General features: G+C 36.2%; 1 protein-coding gene across 7 annotated transcripts in view; it reads left to right on the top strand.

Annotated features, from left to right (window-relative positions):
* Positions 1-24,806, top strand: part of gwl (serine/threonine-protein kinase greatwall) — a 524,263-nt gene that overhangs the window by 111,677 nt on the left and 387,780 nt on the right. For all 7 annotated transcript variants that reach the window (XR_016549465.1, XR_016549466.1, XR_016549463.1 and 4 more), the window contains exon 5: positions 6,894-7,033. Coding sequence is in view for 3 of the 7 variants with exons in the window: in XM_090404739.1 (XP_090260865.1) it covers positions 6,894-7,033 (140 nt within the window). In the remaining 4 variants the exon portion in view is untranslated. The remainder of the gene's footprint in view (positions 1-6,893; positions 7,034-24,806) is intronic.

Raw genomic sequence — 24,806 nt, 5'->3', positions numbered from 1 at the left:
AACTACAAGGACTAGAAGTCAATAGTGCATGGGAGGTAGTTAAGAAGTGTTTGCATGAAGCAATGGCTGACTATACCTAGAGTCCGAATAATAAATCAAGTAGGGGTTAAATGGATGAATAACACCATTAAGCTTGAGCTGCAAAAAAAGAAACAACTATGGAGGGAATTTAAGGAGAAAGGTGACCGGCAGGCACATGAACGGTATAAAGCGCAAGCCAGAAGGGTGACGAGTGTGGTAAGAAAAACAAAAAATGATTACGAAAGAACATTGGCCATGCAGGCTAAAGAGAATCCTAAACAGTTTTTTAGATATGTAGCAAGTAAAAGGAAAAATGTACATGGCAGAATGATTTTAAAGAATGCCGATGGTAGGGAGGTAACTGAATCAGTTGAGATAGCTGAGTTACTGAGTGAGCACTTTGCAAGAATATATAATCCAGGTGGTGACATTGCAGAAACGAATAAACCAGTAGATTATACGGGAATTGTGGTGAATGAAGTGGAGGTGAGTAGTCTATTGCATAACCTCAATGTCAATACATCTGTGGGATTGGATGGTATACTGGCTCGTGTTGTACGAGAAGCAGCTGAAGAATTGTCAGTACCCTTGACCATTTTGTTTAATTTGAGTCTCGGGTCTGGGTTAGTCCCGAGGGGGTGGAAAGAGGGGAAAATAGTTCCACTGCATAAATGTGGCTCCAAGACTGCTGTTGTAAATTACCGACTGATTAGCATATCAGGAATCATTGTCAAGGTCTTAGAGAAATTAGTCAAGAAAAGAATACAGGATTGGATAGATGAAAATGGGATATTGTATGGGGGACAACATGGTTTTGTGAAGGGTAGATCATGCCCCAGTAACTTGCTCATGTTTTATAACACAGTGACAGCTGAACTGGATAGGGGTAATGGGTTTACAGTAATACTACTGGACCTTGCCAAGGCTTTTGATAGGATACTACATAGAACCCTAATCAGTAAACTGGAGCAGATGGGAATAGATATAGGGTTGGTGAGATGGATTGGAGGGTGGTTGAAGGAGAGATACCAGAGAGTGGTTTATTCAGGAGTGGAGTCTAAAGACGGCTTGTGACTAGTGGAGTGCCACAGGGCTCTGTTCTTGGACCACTGCTTTTCAATTTGTTCATCAATGATATAGGAAAGGATTTGAGAGGAAGTGTTCACTTGTTTGCTGATGATGCAAAGTTGGGTAGAGCAATTATGAGTGCACAGGATGTCAAAATTTTACAGGATGATTTGGATAGTTTGGAGGACTGGGCTAGAAAAAATGGATGTCAATTTAATGTGCCAAAGTGTAAGGTTATGCACTTTGGGGGTGAAAAGAATAGCAGCAGCAGTATATCGCTTTGGTGGAACCGTACTCCAGGAGATTGATGAGGCCAGGGATTTGGGAGTGTTGGTGGATAGGGAATTGAAGTTTAGGGGGCACATTGCAAAAGTGACTAAAACAGGCTCACCAAATCACTTGGCTTCTGAAAAATACTTTAACATGCAGAGAGAAACAAGTTGTTGTTCCTCTGTATCGAGCCTTGATAAAACCCCATCTGGACTACTGTGCCCAGTTATGGGCACCAGGGTTTCTTCGTGATGGTGAGGAAGTGGAGAGGATCCAGAGACGAGTGACCAAGATGATAGCAGGTCTGTGGAATGAACCTTATGAGAATAGGTTTAAGATTTGTATCGAGCCTTGATAAAACCCCATCTGGACTACTGTGCCCAGTTATGGGCACCAGGGTTTCTTCGTGATGGTGAGGAAGTTGAGAGGATCCAGAGACGAGTGACCAAGATGATAGCAGGTCTGTGGAATGAACCTTATGAGAATAGGTTTAAGATTTGTGTGTTGCAGAAATTGGTCGATAGGCGAAGGAGGGGTGATATGATTGAGACATTCAAATTACTGAAGGGTTTCTATAAGATTGATCCAGAAGATATTTTTGAAAATATGACTGGTGGTGGGAGGACTAGGGGCCATGAATGGAAGCTGGGCAAGAGCATGGTTGACAAGGGTGTTAGAGCTAGGTTTTTACTTGGAGAGTAGCGAATGAGTGGAAGAAGCTTCCAGAGTCTGTTGTGGGTGCTATGACCGTGAATGAGTTCAAGGCAAGGTATGATAGATACTGTGTGAATGTCGAATAGTTTTCTTGACATGATGTTAGGGCCTCCCTCGATGAGTCTGTCGACTCCTTGGAGTTGCCCGGAACAATAATAATAATAATAATAATAAAGTGAAAATGGGTTTATAAATGCAAGTATGCAGTTCTCTTCTTTAACAAAATCACGAAACGACTTTCAACTGATTCTTGCAATAACCTGATTTTTTTGATATATTTTGTAAAATTGTCATTATCTTTAGCAGATTCACTCTGCTCTTTTAAGTGTGGAAACTAGCTCATATCTTCATTTTCTAACTGAGAGGTTATTTAATTTCATCTTGAATGCATAGATATCATTTGCTAAGCTTGGAAAGAATTTGTTCTTGCTCTGCAGCTTCAAATTTAGATCATTGAGATGGCTGGTAACATAAACTAAAAATGTTAAATCAAAGAAGAGCCAGTATTTTTCAAATAAAAGGGCTCTTTCCTCAGGCAGCTCATTTTTTTCTTATAGAAAATAATGAACAGTATTTTTCTGTATCCAAAATATACTCAGAACCTTTCCTCTAGAACAGTGTTTCTCAAAGTATGGTGTGCATACCCCCGAGGGCACGCAAAAGTCATTAGGGGGTACACAGCAATTTTCAGCTATGCATAATTAAAGGAGTCATTATATTTTTCAACAAACAGTGCAATTAGAGACAACCGGGATAATTAGATAAAACGGCACTAAATAATGAATCACATTCCCTCTCCAACAGAAACTGCTGTATAGACCAATCAAAACCATATGTTGCCGGTGGAAGATATGGTTTTGCTTGATGCCACCCCATCATTAACGTGTTAAAACTAAGAAATATATAGTGAATGTGTTTCAGATATTATGGAATTCGGTTGAAGAGAATTAGCATTTCAACTGAACTGTTAAAATGCTAATTTGTCTTTGGTTCACGCAATCTTTTGTTAATACCGCACCAATCATATGCAGTTCTTCGCTGCTCTACGTATCTCAAGTCTTGTAAATGACTGGTATTTTTTGCTTGAAATAATGGGAAAGAAGATAACGCCATTTAGATAGATGATTTTGACAATTCACACAAAGAAACTGTTCTCGATGCCAAAAGTAGTGATAGCGAGTAGGAGCTCTTGGTAAGTCGCACCATTTTCAGTTTTTTTCTGAAAACTTTAGTTTCCAAAAATTCCCGCACGTATCTCGCAACACGATTTTTTAGCTTTAATTTTAGGAAAAAAGTTAGTTATATTCGAGTAAATACAGTATTTTGTTTAGCTTTCAAATTTTTATGTATGGATCATTGGTTAAAGATTGGATTTCTAAAACCCCCAAAAGAGAGCAATATAGCAAATACAAGTAGCTGTAAGCAACAAGAAAACGTTGATATTGCATCTGGATCAAATGAAATTGATGAGTGTGTCATCTGACATCTCTAGAAAACCAAAATTTAAAAATAAATCATATTTTTTGTTTACATGGACATATAAATTCAAATAAAATAGATATTTAATTTTAATTAATATTTTAAATTAATTTATTAATTTTAATTAAATTTTTATTTCAATTATTAATGAATTTGTTTTTTTAATTAATTAATTAGGGGTATAATAAATTTAGTTTAATCCTTTATCCAAGTGTATGCAAACAAAGTTTGCGCCTGAAAGTATCTTCAGGACTGGGGGTGGTACAACACCGGGTAACTCCTTGCAAAGGTGGAACAAGCTACCAACACTCCTATCTCAGTATCTCCCATAATGCAAAACACATCTCCTTGCGGATATGTATAATGTTATGCATTAAGGGAAGGGCCACTACCCAGACTAGTTTCGACCTTTACTGAGGTCTCTTCAGTGGGAGCCAGGCCCAAGTGGAGATACCAAGCCAGAAGCATTAGCAAGGTCATCTCCTCCTATAGGAGCTACCAAACAGTGTGCCACCATTTTATTAAATTACTCTGGATTTAGAGAAAGATGTTGAAAGTTTATTTTTCACTTGGACTTGAATATAGGATTAAATTAAATTTATTATAGTCTAACCAAGTGAAAAATAAACTTTTAACATTTTTCTCTAAATCCAGAGTAATTTAATAAAAAGGTGGCACACCGTTTGGCAGCTCCTATAGGAGGAGATGATCTTGCTAATGCTTCTGCCTTGGTATCTCCACATGGGCCTGGCTCACACTAAAGAGACCTCAATAAAGGTCGAAACTTGTCTGGGTAGTGGCCCTTCCCTTAATGCATAATATTATACATATCTGTAAGGAGATGTGTTTTGCATTATGGGAGATACTGAGATAGGAGTGTTGGTAGCTTGCTCCACCCTTGCAAGGAGTTGCCTGGTGTTGTACCACTTTACCCCAGTCCTGAAGATACTTTCAGGTGCAAACTTTGTTTGCACACACTTGGATAAAGGATTAAACTAAATTTATTATAGTCTAACGAAGTGAAAAATAAACTTTTAATTAGGCGTACTTGGCAATAATGAAAATTTAAGAAGGGTACGCAGATATCTGAAGTTTGAGAAACACTGCTCTAGAAAGCCAGCTCACCTCACAGTGAAGAATGAAATCAGCATGTTCCAAATCTAATATTTCACAATATTCTCTTCTGTTTAATTTTCTTGCTACACATTTCACAACTGGTAACATAACATGCTGCAAATGTAATGTTTTTCCACACAGAGTGCATTATACACTCTTGGTGTATAATGCAGTGATATTTTAGTAAAGGACTACAGAAAACGTTTTCAAGCAAAGTTGTAGTCCCAGCGGCTTTACCTATCATTGACAGTTTTCCGTCAGTACAAACAATGATGAAGTTACTAGAATTTTCTTGTAGATTTTCCAGGCATGATTTCACTTTCTCAAATATATCTGATCCTTTTGTTTTTCCATGAAATAATTCAAGATCGATAAGTTCTTCAAAACTTAAAATTATCATCGATTCTGCTTATAAAAATGCTTAACTGGCTTCATCACATATGTCAGCAGATATGTCCTAAGCTAAAGAAAAGAAAGTACAAGCATGGACAAGATCTTTCTGTTGCTCATATACATCATTAGAGAGTTCTTTGGTGCATCCTGTAACTGTTTGTTTTGACAGAGCAATTTTGTCTACTTTCCTTTCGATATTTTTATCACCAAGGTAGCTTGCAAATATTTGGAGAAAAGGCTTAACAATTTCTTCTCCATCAGAGAAAGACTTCTGCTTTTTAGCCAACGTTAAAGCAATTTCGTAGAATGCTTCTGTCATCGCCAAACTTTCATACCTTCTTTTAACAAACATATCTCATCTTTTGATTTCTTCCTTTTTCTTAATCACATATTCTCTCCATAACCCAGACCCAAGCACTAGCTTCAGTTTTCCTTCTATTTCAGTCTGATGTTGTGTTTTGTAGTGTCTATTAAGATCATGTCTTTTATTATGCGAGAAAGTGTTTTCACAAACAATGCACAATGGTTTTCTTAATGGATTCACTATAAATAAGAGCTCATTTTCATACTATTCATTGAATTCACGCTTGCTGTCACTTTGTTTTTTGCACTGTGATAGGTTACTGAATGTAAAACCAAGGCTTAATTTTCAAAAAAAATACAAAACTGCAAATGTTCACAAAGGACAAACGAAGCTCATCTCTATAGCACACGAGTATCAGTTGTAAACTGATCAATTTATTTATTTATTCGTATGGAGTTTCCTCCCTTTTTCTCCCCGTCCTTATTGGGGCGAGTTGAGCCTCCTCATGGGGGGGTTAAGTATTTATGGCTGTAGATCTGTGTGTGTTCATGGGGCCGGTTTGCCTGCTTGCGGGATGAAAAATGCCAGATAAACTGGCAGAAAAAACCCTACTGCCCGTGCCAAGACTTGCTAACTTGGCTATGGCTGAGGAAGATCCTCAAATTCCTCACGTCTTCAACAGGAATCGAACCCGGGACACTCCTTTCCCAGTCATATGGTTGCGAAGCACACAGCCACTAGGCTAACCACGTGGACAAGACTGATCAATATAAACCTGTGACACACCACTGTTGCTAACACCTGCTGCCTCAGGATAAAACAAGTGAATGTGCAAAAAGATGTGCATGAAACAAAAGTTTTAGCTTTTTTCCTACAAATCAGTTTCTGATTAATACTTTTTGCATAAATAGGCTTACTTTTTATTATCATCATTGGGATCCAGCATGCCACTTCTGATCATCCAGTGCACCACTTTTTGTGCATGTGCCATAGGTTGGCCATGTAGGTTTCACAGTTACCTTTTTGTATTTGTGGTGCTGTGATGACTGCCCATACACTCCTTCCCTGGAGGGCTCAGGAACTTGCATTTACTTCCAGATAGTGTCATTGACTGGTTAACTGTACTGTCAGTCTGTATATAGTTTTGCTCAATAATTTCTTGTATTTACCTATATGCTAAATAAAATAATAAAATCCACTTGTCTATATTTTCTAATGTATTTGTTTTAGTTCCTAGCCTGAACTGACATCTAGCTTTGTTTGAGATTCCTGTATAAAGAGAACATACAATTTACAGACAAAAAATGTTGTTGACTATGGTGAGTGGTAGTGGTATTGATTGTAGTAATAGTGTCATTGTGTGTAGTTGGAGTATTGAAGTAGAGGGCCCTACTTTGACAAGTCCTTGGAGATATCCCTAATAATGGTAGTAAATAAAAATATTTGTACATTAATGGAATTTACTTATTAAAATAATTTCCATTCTTACTATTGTTATGTGTAACTCATTCTTTTTCCTTCCCTTTAGGTAATGGAATATATGATTGGTGGAGATGTGAAGTCATTATTGCATGTTTATGGCTATTTTGATGAAGACATGGCAGTATTTTATACTGCTGAAGCTGCTCAAGCATTGGAATACTTGCATATTCATGGCATTGTGCACAGGTAGTATGCATTGGCTGAGACATTATAAATTTTTAAATTTCTTTTTCTAGCATTTGAAATTAATTTCATTTTCTGAATATTTGGTCCAAATTAATTTTGACAAATAAAGATCATGTACTTTTATCTTTCAAATGAGTTTGAAAATGGAAATTACTATTGACTAAACACACTATAAATACAAAATTAATGACAGAAAATCTCACGTAAAAAGATTTTTTTAATAGTATAATTTTCGCCTGGCATCTTCAGTACATGTTAAGCTCAAATTAAACAATAACTGACAATTCCAAAAAGCACCACCTAAGTAGTTAGTGTAAGATAACTAAAAAGGTCAATAAAATTTCTTAACAAAAAAAAAAAAAAAAAAAAAAACTATATATACAATAAAAAGTTAGGAAAGATTAGCCGATTTGTAAAGTACTATCTCCCATAAAGGGAATAGATGTAAACTATCTGATATGTCTTCCTCTTCAATACAGAAGAAATAACGTGCATTCCTATCCCTTATGTACACTGCATTAGTGAACATATAGCAAAAGTTTTAAAACCACTGAATATTTTTGTTGCATTTTGACTGGTCAGAAAAATCTCCACCTTTCTCACTTCTCCTAAGGACAAGCTTCCACATCTTAATTATCCACGTGTCTACCAGATTCCTTGCTCTTGTGGATTATCTTATTTCGGACAAACAAGAAGATCTGCCTGTATTCGACTAGAAGAACACCATTCTTATATTCAGTGTAGTGGTTGAGACAGTTGTAGGTGTCCTCCTGTGATGAGTCTTCAGACTCTTTGGAGGTGTAAGGAATAATAATAATAATAATAATAAAATCAGCTAATCTTTCCTAACTTTTTATTGTATCTATAGGGTTTTTTTTTTTTTTTTTTTTTTTTTTTTTTTTTTTTTGTTAGGAAATTTTATTGACCTTTTTAGTTATCTTACACTAGCTACTTAGGTGGTGTTTTTTGGAATTGTCAGTTATTGTTTAATTTGAGCTTAAAATGTACTGAAGATGCCAGGCAAAAATTATACTATTAAAAAAATCTTTTTACATGAGATTTTCCATCATTAATTTTGTATTTATATCTCTACTCATGGTATTCCCTTACTAAGAGTTAAACACACTATAATTTGGATGTTGATTAATAGTTGTATCCAAGTCCACTAAGTAAATTTTTAAAAAATTTTATCATCAGAATCATGGTGTTGGATATTACGATCACACAACATAATTAAATTATTACTAGCTTCCTTTCCACATTTTTTTCCAAATTAGTCTGTTATTTGTCAAGTTTCCAATGCTGTCAGGTTTTGCATTTCATTATTCTAAGATACTACTAACTGTATCAGTAAACTAGATATTATTTAGTCTTCCTATAGACATTTGTTTTCCCCACTATTTTGGCATAAGAAATGCATCTGTTTGGCTAACATTTCCTTTCCAGATCTGTTCAAGTGGCATACCACCTTAAATTTCTCTGCTCATAGCAGTCTTGAATGCTAATGAAGTCTAGTTACTAATATTCTCATTTCAATGTGATTCTGCTATTAATGATCATGATCCTAATTTTTCTGAGAACTTATGTGCCTCTAGACCAGTGTTTCTCAAACTTTTTTTGACTACGGAACATTTCACAAATCCTGAAATTTTCACGGAACACCTTGGTTATTTTGTAATGTATAAATTAATAATTAATTGGTAATTTAGCTGATTTTTTATTATTAATCAATAATTGATAATTATTAATTAATAATTAATTAAACATCAATTAAATCATCATTAAATTAATTTGTGCTGACAAATTAATTTAAAAATGACAAATTCCAGAACTTCTCGCGGAACACCTATTCACCTTCCACGAAACACCAGTGTTCCGGGGAACACAGGTTAAGAACCACTGCTCTAGATTGATCATCTATTTTATTTCTAACTGAACTCTCAGATATACAGGGTTAAATTTTTGAAGACTTACTTGTACACTGCTAGTTTAGTTCTATAACTAATTTCTTTCATCATTTATTCTATTAATAATTGTGCCTTAATAGCTGAAATGTTTTCCTTGTTCTTCAGGTTCTTTATTGGCATGTAGTTATGTTTTCCATGTTTCTGCTTATTTTCATAGCTTTTAAATAGAAATAACATACGAAAATCAAGCTGATTTTCATACCAATTTTCCTGTCATCTTATTCTCGTCATATAACTAAAGTTTTGAACCACTCTTTTCTTGACATGAGTGCCAAGAGAAGAGTGGTTCACCGTCTTGTGTCTTTTACCGGTCTAGCGACTATAACTTAAATGCAGATCCCATGACATCTTAATTTGAGTTAAATTAAAAATCTGGCCCTGAAAACTACCTGTTTTTTTGAACTAGCTTGTTCTTGAAAACAGACTTAAAATTTTTATTTTATTTTACTTTTTTCCCTTTGTGTGTCCCAAGCATGAAAAATTTAAAGTCTGTTAGATTTTAGTGCCATGGGAGAATAAAGGGTTAGATGATTTCAACTGCTCTAGAGACCAGACACGGAAATTTTTTCAAAGCCACTTTATCACCTTGAGTATGAAATAGAAGGGCTCTTCCTTCTATTTCTAAGTTTTTTTCAACAGCCTCCAAAATATTTTATCACTTTCATATATTTATCTTCTGTATTCTTCCAAAAGTAAGTTTTGTTTAGCTATTCTTACACATAGCTTTCTTACATTTTCTTATATATTCTATAAGATCATTTTGCTGACTGAAGATTATTCTCATCATCATCATCAAAACCCTATATGTAACTCTTAAAGGGTATATAGGATACTGTGAAAGTACTAAATGAAAAGTTTACATCATTATAACTTCTTTCTATTACAAACATTCCAAACTGCCTGATAATTTTATGAAAATTGCTATGTTATCTTTCAGGACACCAATAATGTTAGATCTTATATTTTGGTCTTCTAACTTCAGACTGCATCGCACTGAGATCTTGGTCTTCCTTTGGATCTTTTCTCAGGACATTCTGGCATCAAACACCTGTTTTGATAATCTTACTTTTCCCATGTATGACTGGGCACTGCAAAAATCACATCATTCAGTACTTGTCTATTGTGCAGGATGCAACAAATCATTTTTACTTTCAGTTTGCCATCTGTTGGAAATGTGATGAATCATTGCATCCTTTCTAGAGAAACCAAAGTTATGTTAAAAGGCAGAAATACAATAAATCACTGTGTGCTTTCTGGAGAGACCAAAGTTATGTTAGAATGCAAAAGACATTTTGCTTTCCAGTTTTATAATTCATCAATAATAAAGCGAAATCATATTTTTTTAAATTTCTAAAAGTGTAGTTATATCATGAAGACAGTTCACAAGTATTAATTTTACACAAAATAATACTGAAAAAATTTGAAATTGGCATGTCACATACATTGGCAAATGTGTACCTGCTCACGTGCTGTAGAAGGGACTTGTTATATAGTTATAACATAACAACGAATGTATTTGTACTTATGGTCTCCTACAGAAGGTTCTACTAAGGAAGAAGTGGAGTAGAAGAGGAATTTTTTGAGACATTAGAGAAGGCAGCTGACGCGATGAAAAAAAGAAAAGTTGGTCCTTGAAGATCTAAACAGCAGAGTAGGAAATAATTTTTTTTTTTTATGTTGAGCCCTTATACGAGAGGTTGGTTGATCAGCCTATAGTACATTAGTAGCGTATATGGATAGTGGGTTGGGAAAGGAGAAACTTGTTTACATTTGATTTAAAAGCCTGTATATTCTATACCTTGGGTATAGAATATACATCAAGGGGAAAACTGTTCCACAGTACCACAGTAGCAGGGATAAAGGATGAGGAAAAGAAAACTTGTTCTGTGGGTTTCAAGGTGTACTGTAAAAACGATGTTGGGCAGCAGCTGTACATGTTGGAATGGGCTTAGTACAGAATGGGAGAATTGTTGATGCTGTTTCAGATGAGCATTTCCCATGGAAATATTTATAGAATATACAAATTGCAGGGACCAAACATCCATGTGAAAGTGAGCAGAGCAAGTTGATAAGAGATTGGTCGTTTATCAGTCTAATTGCTCTCCTCTGTATTAAGTCAAGCATTTTGAGGGAGCTTTTAGGAGCCCACTCCAAATATGAGAACTTTTTTGGAAGCTGAGGAAGAAGTGCAGTATTATTGGTTGTGATGTGTTTATGCCAGGAGAGGTCTAATGTCAGGGTAATTCTGAGAAGAGAAATCTCATCTTGTCAGAGAATTTAAGTATTATCAAAAATAATACTGGGGGAAAATGTTTTTTTTTTTTTTTTTTTTTTGTGAGAAATAAGATAGAACTGGGTTTTACTAGTGTTGAGTTGACGAGGTTATGTGAGCCCCATTGGAGGATGGCTTGGAGGTCAGAATTAAGGGCAGTGGTGGTTGATGTTCTATGGGTCGAAGTGAGTTGTGTAGAATAGGGTTTGTCAAATGAAAGGGAGGAGTGCAATGTGTTGTCATCTGCAAAACTGTGTATCGGGTTTGGAGGTCAACTGAAGTAGGTCATTGATATACAAAAGAGAGAGGGTCGGTGAGAGAACTGAACCTTGTGGGACCCCAGCATTACTTGGATGGCGAGAGGATAGGGAGCCATCTACCATCACACATAATGCACGTCCAGACAGAAAGTTGGCAGTCCATCTGCAGGTCCAGAGAAGTCCAAATGATAGGAGTTTGCTTAGAAATCCTTTGTGCTAGATCCGGTTAAAGGTTTTAGCAATGTCAAGTGACCACTTTGGATTCATGAAATTTCTCCATGGCATTTGTCCAGAGATGGGTGATGTATGAGAGTAGATCTCCTGTTGATCGGCATCGACGGAATTCGTACTGGTGGTCACTAAATAGTTTGTTACCTTCAAGGTAGAGTAGGAGGTGAGAATTGATGGTTTTCTCCATTAATGTCTCACTCACCTCAGTCCAATTTAGATGGGAGTGAGATAGGGCAGTAGTTAGATGGCAGCAATTCGGCACTCTTTTTAGGAATGGGTTGAATGTAGGCCAGTTTCCAAGGCTTTGGGATATATATACCAGTGGAGTAAGAGTGTATGTACAGATGGCATAGAATAGGAGTCAGTGCTGGTACACAGACTTCAGGACAATTGGAGGGATGCCATCAGGGTTAGGAGACTTATTTGTGTCTAATTTAGACAACAGGTTTATGATTTCTTTTTGGCAAAAGGATACAGGGGGTATTGTATGTTGGGCAGTTGGAATGACTATAGGGCATTTGCCATTTCAGTTATGCGTGCATTAGAGACAAAGTGTGAAGCCAGTAGGTTAGCTATTTCTGTGGGTGATGTTGCAATTGAGCCATCTGGATATGATAGGGGTGGGACTAGTGTAGGGCAAAAGTTACGACCAGTTGCTTTGGCAAGAGACCAAAAGGCATGGCTGCAAATTTCCTATTTTTGCTCGTTCAAATTCTGTTTTGTAACCATTGATAATTTTCTTGCTTCTGTTTTGGATTTCAGTATAGGCATTGAAGGAGGATGGAGTTCTTGATTTGAGCCAGTTGTAGTATTCCTGATATTTCATTTGGAGGAGAAAGTATTGATCATAGTATTAAGGTGTTGTTGAAGGTTTTCAACTCGTTTGCTAGGTTTAGTAGCTGTTTTACGGAAGGGAGTAACATCGAACAGAAGAAAGGCTGGTTGAGATTGGTAAAAAAACTTGTGTGCCAGTTCATCTATTTTTGCGCATGAAGTATGTAGCCATTGACAACAGAAATTGCACAATATACTTTTTTTCTTTTGGTAACTTCGGTTTCACAGCTTCAGCACTTCATATTGTCATTCGGGGTGTTGACGATCGGCAGCACTACGCTGACGGGACTCAAGGTAACTTTTGTTGTTGGCCTTTGTTGCTTCCATCTTTACTTCACATGGTAAGCAGAGCGGGTGCTTTCATGTGGCTGTTTTTTAATTGTAAAAAGTAACTGAGTTGATGGACAATAGATACTTACAAATTGTGTGGAAGTAATTGGCTCGTTAGTACCCTCTGTTAGTTTTCCGTTTACTTCTTATTTTGCACAAAAAATACTTGCAATTACAATAAAATGTGGGAGCACGAGTTTGACATAACTGATTCACAGGTGCAACCTCAATTTTTACCTGACAAATAAGAATGTTTTGAAAAAATTTGAAGAAAAGAGCAAAGCTAATAATAATAGTAAGTACCTGCTAGATTTCTGCTCAGGGCAATGACTAATTACACTGGCCAACAAAAAAAAAAAAAATTTTCTGCTGATTATGATCTGACACTTGTTTTTTACTAATTTGGGTGCGCTGATTTCAAATATCAAACCCATTTTTCTCTATCACGTCAGGTTTTTCCTCTATGGCATTTTCTGTTTGCTAATTTGTAAGTTTTTGATAGTTTTAAGGAGGCATTACTATTTAGAGGATCAAAAGAATCGATTTTTTAATATTATTTTCTTAAAGTATGTACTTTTAAAAATCTGTTCCTAACTTTTTATCAAGAAATTCGAAAAATTCCCAAAGATATAGCCTATTATTCAAAGTGGTGCGCAGATCAGAATCGGAGCACTCACCGCTCACCACTGATATTTGAAATCAGCGCACCCAAATTAGTAAAAAACAAGTCTCATATAAAAGTCAGCAAAAATTGTGTTGGACTGTGTTATTATTAAAATCACGATCCAACACATGAATATGTGCACAAATTCACATTGAGAGAAAAAGCAAGAAATAAGAAAAGTCTCATTGACTATGCTATTTTTGACAGTGAAAAATTTTCCCATTGGTTCAGGACAACTGTATACAGGGTATTTGAAATAGGAAGTAATCACCATTTAGTATTGAACTTCAATACTAAATATTGTCTTGTGTTTCTGAGTTATTTTGATGGCGGTGGTATAGATGCTTATTAATAGTTTTCGACGAGTAGCCATTACTTGTGAAGGTTCTTTGTAGATGTTGTAGTTCATTTTTTAGATCTTCATCATCTGACAGTATAGATCTAGCACGATGTGCTACGGTTGAGATGATACCCACTTTCTGTGCAGGATAGTGACCGATAACCTTAGGTCTTTTTTAAATCATTTAAACAACTTCCACCAAGATATCAAATTAACAGTGGAGGTTGAAGAAAATGGATCTCTTCCCTTCCTGGATGTAAGACTTACCAAGCCATCTGATTCTATTAAAATATCAATCTTTAGAAAATCTACACACAGAGATAGATACCTGCATGCGTCCTCACATCACTATCCTGCACAGAAAGTGGGTATCATCTCAACCCTAGCACATTATGCTAGATCTATACTGTCAGATGATGAAGATCTAAAAAATGAACTACAACATCTACAAAGAACCTTCACAAGTAATGGCTACTCGTCGAAAACTATTAATAAGCATCTATACCACCGCCATCAAAACAACTCAGAAACACAAGACAATCCAAAAGGTTATATCTCCTTACCATATATCAGCTCGCTCTCCACGAAACTAAGAAGAAGAAGAATTTTAAGAAAGTTCAACATAAAAACCTGTTTCTCTACTCTTCCTAAACTAAGATCGATTTTAAGTAAATACAAACAAGCTCACAACCATCTACAATTCCCAGGAGTGTACAAAATCACTTGTGACTGCGGGAAGCAATACTATGGCCAAACTGAAAAATTCATCCTCCTACGTCTAGAAGAACACCAGAGAGACATTGCCTACAAAAGAACTAGAGCAAGTGCCCTGCCAAGCCATGTACTGTTTTCAGTAAACACAAGTGATGAAGGCCATCAACAGGAGATAAACTGGACAATAACCTCAAACCTTCATATATGCCGTGACGAGGTGGAGCGACGCATAGTCGAGTCTAAGGAAATTGTTATGGACCATCATGACATAAATAATAACCTCAGCTATAATCTACCGGACTCTTTCAGCTCTGCTCTCCGATATTGGCACACGCGTGAAATCAGACGCACGCAGCTACTTAACAATAGAACTTCAACATGGACTGTAGCTACAGTTCAAAACTAACTGATTTTATAATAGTCGTTTTATAGTGATACGATGTTTCTTATAGTGTTTACTTGCTTTCTATGTTCCCACGCCTGAAGAAGTCGGACAATCCGATGAAACATGTTGCATTTTGAATAAATTTAATTGTTATTTTAGTCTCGGTTATAGTCAGTATATATAAATATGAATATATATATATATGAAAGAATGATCATTAAAGATGTGACAGTTAATGAAGATGAAATCATGGCTAGCATCAACATAGTTCCTTGTTCACTAATGTCCCAACAGACGAAGTCCTAACATTACTCGAAGACAAGTTATCCAAAAAAATGTTGGCTTTACTTACCCATTGCATCAAATCCGGTTACTTTAGATTCCAAGATACTATATACAAGCAAAATCATGGTCTGGCGATGGGTAATCCTTTATCCCCTGTTCTTGCAAATATTTATTTGGAGGATTTTGAAGCCAAGGCTATCTCTTCCTTTGCTTTAACACCTAAGGTTTGGAAACGTTATGTGGATGACATTTTCCTCATTTGGAGCCATGGACATGATTCCCTTATGGATTTCCTTAAACATCTCAATAGTCGACATCCAAGTATAAAGTTCACAGCCAAGCTTGAAACTGATAGTTTCCTGCCTTTTCTAGATGTAAAACTGACTTGCTCTTCTGGTAAACTTAAAATTTCGATGTATAGAAAGCCTACACATACTAACAGATATATCTTCATAGTCAGTCCCATCACTTCCCTTCCCAAAAACTTGGAATAATTTCTACCTTGGGACATGGAGCTCGCTCTCTTCTTGATGACCCAGATGAACTTCATAAAGAAATCAACTATCTAAAAATTACTTTCTTACTTAATGGATATTCGAAAAGAATTATTGAAAAATTCCTTCTTAATCCTCCTAGTCATCACACAGAAGAAATAAATACATTTAAAGGTGATATATCTATTCCTTACATAAGTTCAGTTTCACAAAAATTAGCCAAGGTTCTAAGAAAATACAATATCAGAACTTTGAAAAAATCCACTTTCAAAAATCTACTCCTTAATAAGCCACCCAAAACCTTGTCATCATCATCTTAAATATCCTGGTGTGTACAAAATATGGTGTGATTGTGATATTCCTTATTTTGGCCAGATGGACAAATCTATTGAATTGCATATGGAGGAACACATGAGGGACATTGCTTACAAGAGACAGCGAGCCAGTGCCTTATCAAGCCATATCCTTTTCTCGGCTGATCCTAATGATGATAACCCAAGTCATACAGTCTGCTGGGACAGATCTACCAACATTTTTTGTTGCCATGATGAAATGGAGAGAAAAATCATAGAATCTAGGGAAATCATCCTCAACCCTGAACATCTAAATAATAACTTGAGCTACAACCTCCCAGATAGCCATTCAGCAGTAATCAGGTACTGGCGTTCACCTGATGCTGCAAGAACGCACTCTTCCAACAATGCAGCAAACGAAAGAACAGCTTTAAATACAATTACAATGTTTTCATCCTAATTATGTATAGAGACTCTCTATGTTGTTCATAGATTCTTTAAGCTTAAGTGTTTAGTGTTTTTTCTTTTCTTTTATAACATCACCTGATGAAGGCTGTTATAAGCTGAAACTAGTTGTGTTTTACTATTAAACCTTTTTTTACTTAACTCTCGGTTTAAGTCATTCAACTCTATTTTTACAATATTTATTTCAGCCGAGTCAACGAATCTCCACGCACGCGCGCGCGCGCACACACACACACACACACACACACACACACACACACACACACACACACACACACACACACACACACACACACACACAGCTGAAATCATTACTTTGCCACACGAAACTGGTGGAGAAGGTTTTGATACATTTAGCCAGAATGATACATTTTATCTGACTCCCACAGTGCAGTGATTGAGTTCTGACACTCTTGAATCAGGTGCCACTCACTTACAACTCGCGCTGGTCCTGCCATGCGGACACCAGTTCAAATATGACTGTTGCTATTCCTATTTTGTTAATTTGAGAAGTCCATGTTTTTTACCTTATTTTTCCAGTTTTTTTGTTATTATTTACACACCTGAAGAAGTCAGCTTTCCGACGAAACTAGTCGTGTTACATTAAAGTTTTCTTAGCTTTCTCGGTGTTCTTAGTCAGTATAATTATTAATTTTTAATATATATATATATATGTATATATATATATATATATATATATATGAAAGTGGATATGTTCCTCTTGAACTCAGGAATTCTATCTTTATAAAAATCCTAAAAAAAAAAAAAGATTAGGGCAATCGAATATAAAGATTCTTCTTCTTCAACCCTTTGGTTCTGTCCGTTGCTGGACGAAGGTCTCCCCTATTTATATATATATAAATAGGAGAGATGAAACATGTTGCGTTTTGAATAAATTTAATTGTTATTCTAGTCTCGGTTATAGTCAATATATATAAATATGAATATATATATATATATATAAATATATGTATTCATGAGCATTGACTCAGTTACTGTGATACATTTAAAAAAATATTTAATGACTAACAAACCGAGAATAAGTTTGAAAACTTTAATACTACAACTAGTTTCAGCTTATTATGGTCTTCATCAGTTATCTTTGTAGGTAGAAGAAACAATAATAAAAGACTGAAGATATTAAGAAAACTGAGAAGCACAGGTTAATTGTATTAGATAATTAAAAATAAAATACGTTGTATTAAAGTTCCAGTTGTTCTATTTACATGCCATTGTTTATTGTATGCGTGGTAGTAGACTCTCGAGAACGCCAGTATTGAACAACAGCAGTATGTCTCTGAGGGATGTTATAGCTCAAATTACTGTTCAAATGTTCAGGATTAAGGATGATCTCCCTGAATTCCACTATCTTTCTTTCAAATTTATCCTTGCAACGGAAAATGTTTTCAAATCTATCTTAGTAAACTGAGTGACCTTGAAAATTATCATGAGGATTGTTAGAGAAGAGAACACGGCTGGATAAGGCACTAGTATTTGATCTTTTATAGGAGATGTCTCTTTTATGCTCCTCCATGCGAAGTTCAACAGATTTATTAGTTTGACCATAATAAGGAACATTACAGTCACACCATAGTTTATATACGTCAGGATATTTTAGATTATGATGCTTAGGTTTAGGATGGCTTATAAGAGATCTGATTTTTGGAAGAGTGGTGAATCCTATTAGGCACCACAATACAGAAACTACCAATTTTAAAGGTAACATCTCAGTCCCATACATCAGTGATCTTCCAAAAATTGGCAAAAGTCCTTCAAAAGTAAAATATCAGGACGTTATTCACCACTCTTCCAAAAATCACATCTCTTATAAGCCATCCTCAACCTAAGCATCATAATCTAAAATATCCTGGCATATATAAACTATGGTGTGACTGTAATGTTCATTATTACAGTCAAACTAATAAATCTGTTGAACTTCGCATGGAGGAGCATAAAAGAGACATCTCCTATAAAAGATCAAATGCTAGTGCCTTATCCAGCCGTGTTCTCTTCTCTAACAATCCTCATGATAATTTTCAAGGTCACTCGGTTTCCTGGGATAGATCTGAAAACATTTTCCATTGCAAGGATGAATTTGAATGAAAAATAGTGGAATTCAGGGAGATCATCCTTAATCCTGAACATTTAAACAGTAATTTGAGCTATAACATCCCTGAGAGCTATACTGCTGTTGTTCATTACTGGCGTTCTCGAGAGTCTACTACCACGCATACAATAAACAATGGCATGTAAATAGAACAACTGGAACTTTAATACAACGTATTTTATTTTTAATTATCTAATACAATTAACCTGTGCTTCTCAGTTTTCTTAATATCTTCAGTCTTTTATTATTGTTTCTTCTGCCTACAAAGATACCTGATGAAGGCCATAATAAGCCGAAGCTAGTTGTATCATTAAAGTTTTCTAACCTATTCTCGGTTTGTTAGTTATTAAATATTTTTTTAAATATATATATATATATATGAAAGTGGATATGTTCCTCTTGAACTCATGAATTCATCTTTATAAAAATCCTAAAAAAAGACTGGGGCAATCGAATATAAAGATTCTTCTTCTTCTTCAACCTTTTGGTTCTGTCCGCTGCTGGACGGTCTTCCCCATGGTTTTCCAGACCACTCGGTTTACTGCCTCTCCCATCCATCTCACTCCTGCAATTTGTTCCAGTTCATACCTCCACTTTCTTCTCGGTCTTCCTCTTTGTCTTGCTCCATCCATTGGTCTCCACTCTCTTGTTCTTCTAGTCCATCTCCTATCATTGCATCTGGCAATATGGCCAGCCCATCTCCACTTAGCCTGTTTAATGTATTTTGCAATATTCATGACCTGTTTGAGATGTTATCCAGGTATTTGTCTTCCTATCTCATAATGTTATTTTTAGCATACTTCTCTCCATGCATTGTGTGGCTCCGTGGTGGGTGGGGAGCTCTGGCACCAAATTCAAAATTCCTTAAATACGAATTCTTCATCCTCAAATGTTTCAGGGACCCTAACAAAGTCCCAACCAAGTACTGATAATATAGACTCAGCATATGGAAACAGAAGTAAGAAACAAAAGATATTGGATACTAACAAAAATGTACCAACCTTTTTAATCATTCATGCAACAGGTGAAAAACCAATTGGGAAAATGTCACCCTTCTTTTTCCAAAAAGGTTTAGAAGGACTGGCAGGACCTCCCAAAACTGTCAAGAAATTCCGTTCTGGTGATATCCTCGTGAAAACAATGTGCAAACAACATTCTGAGAAACTACTGAGAGCAACGACAATGGGTGGAATTCAAATTGCAGTAACACCTCACAGAACACTCAATTCCAGTAGAGGAGCAATATCAGAATGGAATCTCCTTGAAGTTCCAGATGAGGAGATATGTTCAGAGCTTAAAGATCAAGGAGTGACTGGTGTGAGGCACATCCTGATACGCAGGGATGGTCGCTTGGTCTCAACCAAGAACATCATCCTTACTTTTGATACACCTAGGCCTCCGACATCTGTAAAAGCAGGGTATCTCAGCTGTCCTGTTAGAATGTACATCCCTAATCTGCTGAGATGCTTTAAATGTCAAAGATACGGACATATCCAAACTGCCTGTTGTGGTTCTACTACCTGTGCTTGATGTGGTAGTAATGAATATGAAAATAAATATTACTGTGAAAAAAAAGCTAAATGTGTCAACTGTCAGGGAGATCATCCAGCATACTCTCGTGCATGTCTGAGAAATGGAAAGATGAAAAAGAGATACAAAAAATAAAAACAGAACAAAACATATCATATCAGGATGCAAAAAGAAAGCTAGCCACCATTACACCTGTTCTACAATCCTCTTATGCTGAAAAAGTAACAATTAAAAAAGTGCCAACAGCAACTTAAACATGTATGTCTATTCCACCATTTGATAATTTCACCATATCTGAACTTAACGATCGCAAGTGCTTCTCTGCTGAGTGCATTAATCACAAGACCTATGGCCTTACTCCAGAGACAATTTCAAAAATGGTCCCATTTAATGAAAACTCATCTGCCAAAAAAATTATGGTGGAGACTTCACCCAAAGATAAACCACCAGACACTCGCACAGAAAAAATGGATACCTCCATACCCACTGAAAGCAAACTAAACATACCAACTGACCCTAACACATTTGATGTTTTGAACAATCTACCAGAGGAAGAGATGGACACTGGCTGTCCATACTTCCCTAAAACAGTGGATAAATATAAATCTGACAAAGGTAAGCCCTCAACCTCTCGAAAACCAGACAAGTCAATAAAATCAAAGCAATAGGAAAATTTTTACAATGGAACTGTCGTGGGATCTGCCAGAATATTGACGATATAAAGATGTTGTTGCAGAAACACAAACCTTTTCTGTTTCTGTCTACAGGAAACTTACTTAAGACCCAACGAGGACCGTACCTTTAGGAATTTCACTGTTGTACGTAAGGATAGAACTGGAGATGGTCCCACTCATGGAGGAGTAGCTATCCTAGTGGGCAGTCATACTCCTTTCCATCAGGTCCAATTTAATACTTCTCTGGAAGCGGTAGCGATTCGCTTCTCTGTGGGATTACAGCATGTTCAATTTATTTACCACTAAATGCTAAGTTAAATGAAATTGATGTTGATAACCTTATCTTGCAACTGCCTGAACCCATACTTTTGATGGGTGACTTTAACGGTCACAATACTCTATGGGGTAGTGCCAACACTAATAGACGAGGTTGAATCATTGAAAAAATTCTTGATAATAATAACCTTTTCCTTCTAAATAATAAACTCAATACTTTCTTCCATATGCCTACCTGCTCATATTCCGCAATTGATCTTACAATCTGTTCCCCTTCCATTCTTCCACTGCTCATGTGGGATGTTGAAGAGAACATATATGGAAGTGATCACTTTCCTGTTCTTTATACAATGTCTTCACAGGAACCATGTTCACCCACACAGATACCTATATGGAAAATGAACCAGGCTGACTGGAACACTTTCTCTCATCTTGCAAAATTTAAACCTGATGCCATCAATCAACAACAAGATCAACACAAAGCATGGAGCATATTTTGTAGATACCCCACCACATCAAATTTAATAACTTTCAAGCGTGCTCGAGCCAAAGCACGTTTTGTAAGATGTCAGAGTCAAAAACAATCATGGATCCAATTTACTACATCAATTAATGAAATGACCAGTCCAAAAATTGTATGGGATAAAATCTGGAAAATGAAAGGCAGATATAGTACACATTGTTTGTCCACCTTAGACTATAATGGAAGTGTTCTTGCTGATCCCAAAGCTATTGCAGATACTTTGGGAGAAACTTTTGCTAAAATCTCAGCAACAGCTTCATATTCTCTGGAATTTTTAATACTGAAAGAGCAGCAAGAGAAACAAAGGCTTAATTTTTCTACCAACATTCTTCAGCCATTTGTCAAGGAGGAACTAAGAAGAGCTCTCCTACAATCTCACCCTAGTGCAGTAGGACCTGATGACATCCATTATGAAATGATAAAACATCTACCATCATCTTCTATGGATCTTCTTCTCTTATTGTACAATAGAATACTTGCAGAGGAAGAGTTTCCAAATTCTTGGCATAAGGCAATTGTCATTGCTATCCCAAAACCAGGAAAAGATCCAACACAAGCAAATAATCATGGACCCATTGCTCTGACTAGCTGTCTTTGTAAGATACTAGAGAAAATGGTTAATGCCAGACTTCTCTGGTATTTAGAAAGCAACACTCTTCTTTCCAATACACAATGTGGTTTCCATAGACATTGATCAACTTTAGACCATTTAGTTCGGTTAGAAACTTGTATAAGAGATGCATTTCTGAAGCAAGAACATCTGTTTTTTTTTGTTTTTTTTTGACATGACACAACCTGGAGATATGGCATATTAAAAGACCTCTATAACCTAGGTCTCAAAGGACACCTCCCTATATTTATTAAAAACTTTCTGTCCAGGCGAACTTTCAAGGTCAGAGTGGGAAGTATGCTATCTCGACCATATCTTCAAGAACAAGGTGTTCCCCAAGGCTCTGTCTTAAGTGTAACCCTTTTTGCTATTAAAATCAATTCAATCATTGAACAGCTTTCTCCCACTGTCACTCACGTAACATGAGGGTAATTGATAGACAACTTCAGCAAGCAATTGATCATGTCTTTCTGTGGGCTCTTAATAATGGGTTTAGGTTTTCAACAGAAAAAAGTGTCTGTGTACACTTCTGTCAAAAACGCATTCATCACCCAGATCCTGAACTAAGAATGGGACCTACTGTTATTCCAGTAACTACAGAAACCAAGTTCTTGGGACTCATTTTTGATAGAAAACTCACATTTCTAGCACACATTCATCAACTAAGAGAAAAGTGCAAAAGAACTTTGAACCTCCTTCGCACTCTATCCTCTACTGGGTGGGGTGCTGATCGAGCTTCATGGCTCTATCTTTATCGTGCACGTATACGTTCAAAGCTGGATTATGGGTCCCAAGTCTATGGCTTGGCAAGACAGAGTAACCTACGATGGTTAGATTCCATCCATCATCAGGGTATACGGATAGCTACTGGTGCCTTTCACACCTCACCCACTCCAAGTCTCTATGTAGAAGCAAATGAACCGGCTCTATCACTTCGACGGAAACAGTTGGCTCTTAATTAAGCCCTAAAAATAAAATCTCTCCCAGATCATCTTACATGGAATAGTATCTTCTCTCTGCATTGGGAAGCTCAATATCACACACATCAAACTGCTATACATCCTTTGGTATGTGTATTAAAGAAACTGTGCAAGCTGTTAGTATAAATGTTGACAACATTAGCTACACTAAACAGAACAGCATTCCTCCATGGCAGGTTTGCACACCATCCTGCAACCTCTCACTTTGTCAGCTACAGAAATCTTATACCCCATCATCCATTTACCTGCAATTGTTTAATGCACACGCTGATTTCTTACCCATCTATACTGATGGTTCAAAAACTAACACCTCTGTTGGCTGTGCTGCTGTGTTTCCTGACCTTATTATCTCAAATCAGATCCCACCAGACTGCAGTAATTATACAGCAGAGTTACATGCCATTCAGCTTGCACTTGTGCATATAAAAGAAAACTGCTACCAAAAGTGTATAATTTATACAGACTCATTGAGCTTTTTACAGGCTATCTCCTCTCCTATGTATAATCCTCATTCAGTACTTTATGAAGTGCTACAGCTGCTTCACAAAATGAAAATCCTTAATTTCGATGTTCAGTTCTGCTGGATTCCCATCCACATCGGAATCAAAGGAAATGAGGCTGCAGATGCAGCTGCTAAATCAGCCCATACCTTCTCCACATACTATTTGACAGTTCTATATACAGACTACACACAACTCATAGATCAAAGCTAATTGCTCAGTGTGAGTTAACATGTCAAGAAACCTCAACAAACAAATTATATAACATTAAACCTGAAATTAAACACTGGCATTCTAGTCAACGTACAAAGAGAAGGGAGGAGGTTGTCCTTGCTAGGCTCCACATAGGTCACAGTCACCTTACGCATAGGTCACAGCCATCAGCTCTCATTTACTGAGAGCTGATGACCCATATGTGAAAAATGCAACACACATCTCACTGGTTGATTGTCAAAAATTTACACGAGAGAGGAATGAAATTTTCGCCCATCTAACCAAGCCATATACACTCGGGGAAATGCTAGCAGACTGGCAAATTGCATGCTGTTTTTTTTTAATTTTTTAGAAAGAATTAATTTGTACAAACACATTTGACCATAAATTTGTTTATATGTAAATACTTTTTTTTTTGCGTAACTTAACTTTTATACCTATGTATTATTCATTAGGTTAAATCTGACCAATTATGTATTACCATGCGCCTTAATCTTGTATATTTGTATCACCCTGCTGTAATTTTGTTAATATGTAAATACCATAATGCTAAACTCAAATTTTATACATCAATGCTGTATAATAATTCCTTTCTGACTCTTTAAGTATTATTATAATGATGTTTGTTGTAATCTTACTAGATGTAGACACCTGCTTTCCTTGACTTGTTTTGTATATACATATGTTAACCTATAGTTATCTATTTATATACTGCTGAAACCTCTGCAGTAATTTTGTTTATATGTAGATACTGCATCACTTAACATACATTTTGTGTATGCATCTTATTTACTACTTTATTTTTCGAATAATCATGTAGTGCTGT

Source organism: Typopeltis vanoorti, chromosome 15 (assembly GCF_054136105.1).
Source record: "Typopeltis vanoorti isolate ZY-2024b chromosome 15, IOZ_Tvanoo_1.0, whole genome shotgun sequence".
NCBI classification, from domain to species: domain Eukaryota; kingdom Metazoa; phylum Arthropoda; class Arachnida; order Uropygi; family Thelyphonidae; genus Typopeltis; species Typopeltis vanoorti.
Note: the sequence above shows the minus strand (reverse complement) of the source record. Positions and strands in the feature narration are given on the sequence as shown.